Source organism: Andrographis paniculata, unplaced genomic scaffold (genome assembly GCF_009805555.1).
Source record: "Andrographis paniculata isolate CXL003 unplaced genomic scaffold, ASM980555v1 Contig70END, whole genome shotgun sequence".
Classification (NCBI taxonomy): domain Eukaryota; kingdom Viridiplantae; phylum Streptophyta; class Magnoliopsida; order Lamiales; family Acanthaceae; genus Andrographis; species Andrographis paniculata.
This window is the reverse complement of record NW_026137607.1, coordinates 3,216,161-3,221,950: the sequence shown is the minus strand read 5'-3', so window position 1 is coordinate 3,221,950 and position 5,790 is coordinate 3,216,161. Positions and strand designations below refer to the sequence as shown.

Sequence of the window (5,790 nt, the reverse complement as noted above, 5' to 3'; positions counted from 1 at the left end):
TACATAGTCCTCTATTCTTGTTGGAAAGTCATAATTTATCACCACCCTGTAACAAGATAGACTATGAAATAAGAGATGATCATCTATCAGGGCAAACAATCCATCTATCTACTTCAGTTAAGCTTCTGCTTGATGCAATCAATTAGAGATGATCATAAATTTAGCACACAGATAGATAGTAGAAGCTAGCCGACAGGAGCATGCTTTCCAAATAAAATCCAGCCCCACGCAATGCAGAATTTCGGTTACAATATTAATACCTCACTACCGTCATGTCGTAGCGAACCAACAAACAAAAACACATCAACCAATTCGCGAACACAAAAGCTCGCTAACACAAAAGCGACATAGGCAGTGGAATCCTAGCAGATGTAATACAAAAATTAAAGTTTAGAAATCCCAAGTCCAATACAAAAATTATGAACCACCACCCCGACGAGTGCGCGGTGTTTTCGAGAATCGAACAGATTTCAAGAGAGATGCGATGGACGCCCGCACGGATGATGTTGCTGGTCGTTTGCCTTTGTCGTCGGAATTTGTTCCTCCCTATTTGCGAATATACAAACAAATAAATCATTAGGTGTGGCTGAGGTGTGACAAGAAAAATTGGAGTGGCACGAATATGCATCTGCTGTGGCTGTGAAGCAGTCCCTTCTGTTTGTCTGATATAAATCCCCACTCCCCCCGTTCCTGCATTCGCCCAAATTGCGCAGCAGACGCTCTAGAAATAGTCCCATGTCTCGAATTTCTCAATCTCGAAAAACGCAAATGCTAGAGGATATATATTCTCGTTTGGGTCACGGCCAACTGCCGTGAGCAGCTGCCCCTTGTAAATTCCCTTTAGGAAGCAGCCATCCAGACCTATAATCATACGACACTTATCTAAGAAACCATCCCTCAACCCCGACAGGCAGTAATACATTATGCGCAAAACATGAGGATCACTGTCGCCATTTACATCCAATATAAGATTGGTGCCCTCGTTGTACTTGCAGAAAGTCGCACAGTAGTCATACAACCGGCGATATTGCTCCTTCCTGTCCCCTCGAATCATCTGCATTGCGTACTTTTTTGCCCGATAGACCTTATGCATACTAGCATCAACACGAACTTCCCGGAGAATCATTTTCTTGAGGGCGGGGAGCGTAATATCAAGGTTATCGCTTACGATACTCTTGATTCGTCTTCCCAGGTATTTGTAATCCGCTTGCGTATTTCGTATTTGGTGCGCACAAGTGTGAGTCCCTACATAATGTACAAACAAACACAAAAAAATGTAATGTACAACTACGCCAATAAATATTGCCCGAACAAAAATGCGCAAACAAGTGTGAGTACCTTTTAACGTCTTGATCTGAAATGTAGGCCCATTCATTACACATGATGCGTGGATCCTCTAAGCGCATCCCTTTTTGCAAGCCGCGGTCACTTTTGTATTTTCATTCTTTACGAAAAATATGTCCCATCCTTTGCGCGCCGACCAATCCCTCAAACTTTAGGCCTACTTTTAAACCAACACAACCTAAATCACAATCCTCATCCCATTCATGATACATAGGAGCCGAGGTATGATCTGTCCGAGGCGGGGTTCTTAGACATCCCTCGTTGTCGCTGTCTGCATCGCTTAACCAGCCCTCGGACGATTGAGGTGCTGCCGTGAACCCACCCGCCTGCTCCTCCTTGTCCTCATCATCCTCTCTATGAAGACCTTCAAATCCCTCGAAATCACGATCATTTCGGGCAATTCATCATCCTCCCCATGCAATCGGTGTATCTCTTCTTCAAGTCCCTCAAACCCGGATCCATCTCCATCATTGTCATCATCTTCTTCGCCGGATGTGATGCCATCCCAATATTCGGCATCGTCTGTAGTTGGTGCAGTAAACTCTCCCTCCAAGTCATCATCCCCATCCATTTGATCCTCCATCGCCGTGTCATAACTGTCCTCATCGTGCTCACTATCTCCTCCGTCGAATTCCCCATCATACGAATCGTCCATAGCAGCCCGTTCATCAAAATGATAACCCGCACTATGTTGTTCACATTCATCTCTACTTGGTGTAAAGCCGAAAGTATATTCCGCACCGTGTTGTTTGGCCTTTCTCGCACCCGCAATATCTTCGTTGTAATATGTCCACACCGGTTCATCAACACCAAGATGCCCTAGAACGTCCCCCCCCCTCGTACGAATCTTCATCGTTTTTGTCGTAATTCCACATTGGCGGTCCACTACCTCGAACATCATCACCCTCCTCGTCCATTCCTTCACCCCCCTCATCATCGGACTCTTCTCCTTCGGACTCCTCTCTTTCGACATTCTCATCACTTTCTACATCCATTTCATCCCTATCGTCAAACCCACCATAATATCGCCCTTCCCCACCATCCATTTCCGAGGACTTAGAGTCCGAGTCCGAATCTAACTCCTCCACGGTTTCAGCTACTCGTTTACCCTTCAAATTGTATAATTCGTCGTTCGGATCAAACCCCCCGGTCATATTTCTGCCAGTCCATGCGGCAGAGCACTCTCCACCCACGCAACCACCCTGGTTCTCATCCATAGACTCGTCAACCTCTAAAGATGGAAGCTCAATAACCACACTACCTGGGGGAATCGGAAAATAACTTGAACTGTTATTTCCATGCCAACCAATGAGGGGCACCTCTTTTTCCAATCCTACTTTGCGCCACTCTCTATCGCATGTCGTGACAGGCAATCCAACGTCTTTTACATAAACGTGTATGTGCTTCTCCCCATAATGCTCGCGAAACATTTCTAAGACATCCTCGTCGGTCTTCATTAGGAAAATAAATTTGGTGTTGAATCTGCAGGGGACCCCTTTAGAAGTGTGATACATGCGAACTGCAAGACTCTTTCCACCAGCACGTCCGTATATATTCTGGAGGGTCCCATAATAAATCCTGTCCTTGTCAATCTTTTTAAACAATACTTTTATACCGTTTACGTAAGGATGACCTGGGCTTTCCACTTGAAAACATCCACCAACCCACATGTAAATATCAATGTAGGAGTCTTCATCCATTGCTTCGAAACAAAAAAATCCTGCAAGTGGGACAACCAAAATTGCGAATCAATCCCCGTCCGACTGACAGACATAAATAAACTATACAAAACAAAGCAAAGATGGTCCACCCCTAGACAAAAAAACAAAAGTTCGATTAAAAAATCAATAAATTCAGAACTTTACGCAGGCAGGTAATGGGTTTTTGGGGATCACCATTGAAAGCCAATAAAAATTTACAGACCGAAACCCAAAATCCACTTCTATGACAAATCGAAGAACTTCTCAACCCGAAATTGCCATAGTCCGTGAAAGCAAAGGAAAAATGAAGAAATGCCCTAACCCGTGAAAAAAAAAAAACAAAACGAACGAGGTAGAAGATAACCCGTGAAATATCCTAAATCGCGATAACAAGTTGAATACCCGTGATATCGCTGAAGAGGAAGGAATGATAGACCTGTTCTTGGTCGAAATCGCGACCGCGACCGCCGGGGGAGACCGCCACCGCGGAATCGTGGTCGGAACCTGGAGTTTCGTTTGGAGCTGCGGCGACTTCAGGGGGGGGATGGTGGGGATAGATGTCGGTGGGGAGGGGACGAGTGATAGGAGAGAAGTGAGAGAAAATTATACGAGATATTTAATTGAGGGGTATAACGGTCCATTACATATAAAATGTAACTGCGCAGTTTTTAAAGTATAGGAAAAAATGGCGCCGAATTTCCAAACCCGGGGGAATATAGGCAGTTTTGCCATAATAATAATAATAGTAATAGCCTCAAGAAAAAACGTTAATAGTGTCTCAGAGCATCAACTCGACCTCGCTTGTATTAGGTGGTTTCCGCCACTGTGATTTGAAAAAAAAAAGGCCTCCATTAAAGGAGTGAATTATCTATAAATAGGTCATTGTTAGATCAATTGTGATGGCTTATCATGCAAAAAGTTGAAAAAAACTTGTATTAAATGAGGAGGTTATTTATAAATATGCCATTGTTAGATCAATTGCAATGGCTCATTATGCAAAAAAAAAAATAAATACATCCAAATACACACATGTCCAAGCATTTAATAAATTTTGACGAAAAATTAGATAAAATTTGTCTAACAGTTTTAATTTTAATCGTTTGCATAAGGCCATCCACATTGGTGGGTCACGTCGGATAAAAAAAAAATTAAAAATTCAAAATCAATTTTTGGTTGCTTCTGCAGCACCCTCACGAAACACTGACATAGTTGTATTCTTGCCATGTGTTACTGGAACACATGACAAAAAAAATATTTTTTTTTAGTTATTTTTTATACATTATAATTTTATTATATATATTTATTAATAATTATTTATTTTTATATTTTATAAAATTTTATTTTTTACAAAATGATACCAATATTGATATATTTTTGTTTAATAAAATTTCAATTAAATATAATTAATTAATAATAATAAAAATTAATTTTCTAATTATCTTATAATTTATTCATTAAATTACACAAATAATTAATATATATATAATTACTTAATATATAATTAAATTTTCACATTACATTAATTTTCTTACAATGATTATTGTACTAGTTTCTTACACAATTTTTATATTTATCATTGTAGTATCAAATCAATAGAATTTATTTTATTTTTTTAAGACACATAAATACAAAAAATTGTACCATAAATTTAAGTTTTCACATCACATTAATAATAAATATTTGTTGTTGTTTATAAATTAAAATATTAAATAAATAAATACTAATAAATATGTATATTAGATAAAAATTATTATTATTTAAATTATTTTAAAAATAGATAATTTAATAATATGGAGGAAAGAGAAATTAAAATTTATGTAAATGAGTTTATTTGATGAAGGTATAAAATAAAATGAATTTCTCCGATGACGAGACAGAAAAAGAATATGACATGGAAGAGAGAGGGAAGAAACCCATGTTGGGTTTCATTGATGCCGATGGTCTGAAGTGGTTTCTACCACTGATCAGGTTCTTCCTCTCACCTTCTTCTTCTTTTTTTTTTCCATTCATTCTTTTTTTTATTTTTTATTTTCCTTTTTTTCCCTTCTTCTTCGCGACTTTACTCACCTCCTCCCTTCTGTTGTTGCTGATCATCTTCTATATGTGACAAGAATAAAAGATTTCTAAACCCCACCACCATTTTACTCTATTCCTATCTAAATGTTGTTGTTCTTCCTTTCTAAATTACATTTATCATGCAGTAATTCTATTCCATGCACAAATGTTGACTTAATTTCTATCCAACTATAGAACCCACTCCACAAAGCCATGGATTTCATGAAGCCTTGTGCTAGAATATTTATAGAAAATCATTAAGTCAACTTGCGTGAGAAGTGGAAGTGATGTTGTTAAGAGCATAGCAAGATCACAAGTATTTCCTATTGGTAAATTTTTGGATAATAGGTCAATCGACTATTTATTTAATCGATGAAATTTCATTTATATTAAATTCATAATATATTAAATCGATTATTCGGTAAGTTGAAAGGCATATGGCTAAAAAATGGTCGTTGTCATATGGCTTAGGCATATAAATGTCAGTAAGCCACTGACGCACGCCGCTCGCCCAGACTACATCTGAGGTCATGGGTTGAAGCATTAGTTTGGTAAAAAGAATGGATTTATTTAATCCATTTTGCTCTAGAGGTTAATCGAAATGACAAATTGTTGGACATGGGTCTAAAAGAATCTGAACGAGAAGAAGGCTCAAAGACAAAAGTGGTGCCAGAGCTCATTGGCCACGGAG

The 5,790-nt window shown here is 38.8% G+C and overlaps 1 protein-coding gene across 1 annotated transcript; it reads right to left on the bottom strand.

Annotated features, from left to right (window-relative positions):
- Nucleotides 1–721: 721 nt before the first annotated feature.
- On the bottom strand, nt 722–1,999 carry LOC127264368 (uncharacterized). Its single transcript, XM_051293850.1, has 2 exons — nt 1,630–1,999; nt 722–1,245 (listed from the first exon to the last, which is right to left on the bottom strand). Exons 1-2 carry the CDS (start codon nt 1,997–1,999, stop codon nt 722–724), a joined length of 894 nt encoding a protein of 297 aa, XP_051149807.1.
- Nucleotides 2,000–5,790: the final 3,791 nt, after the last annotated feature.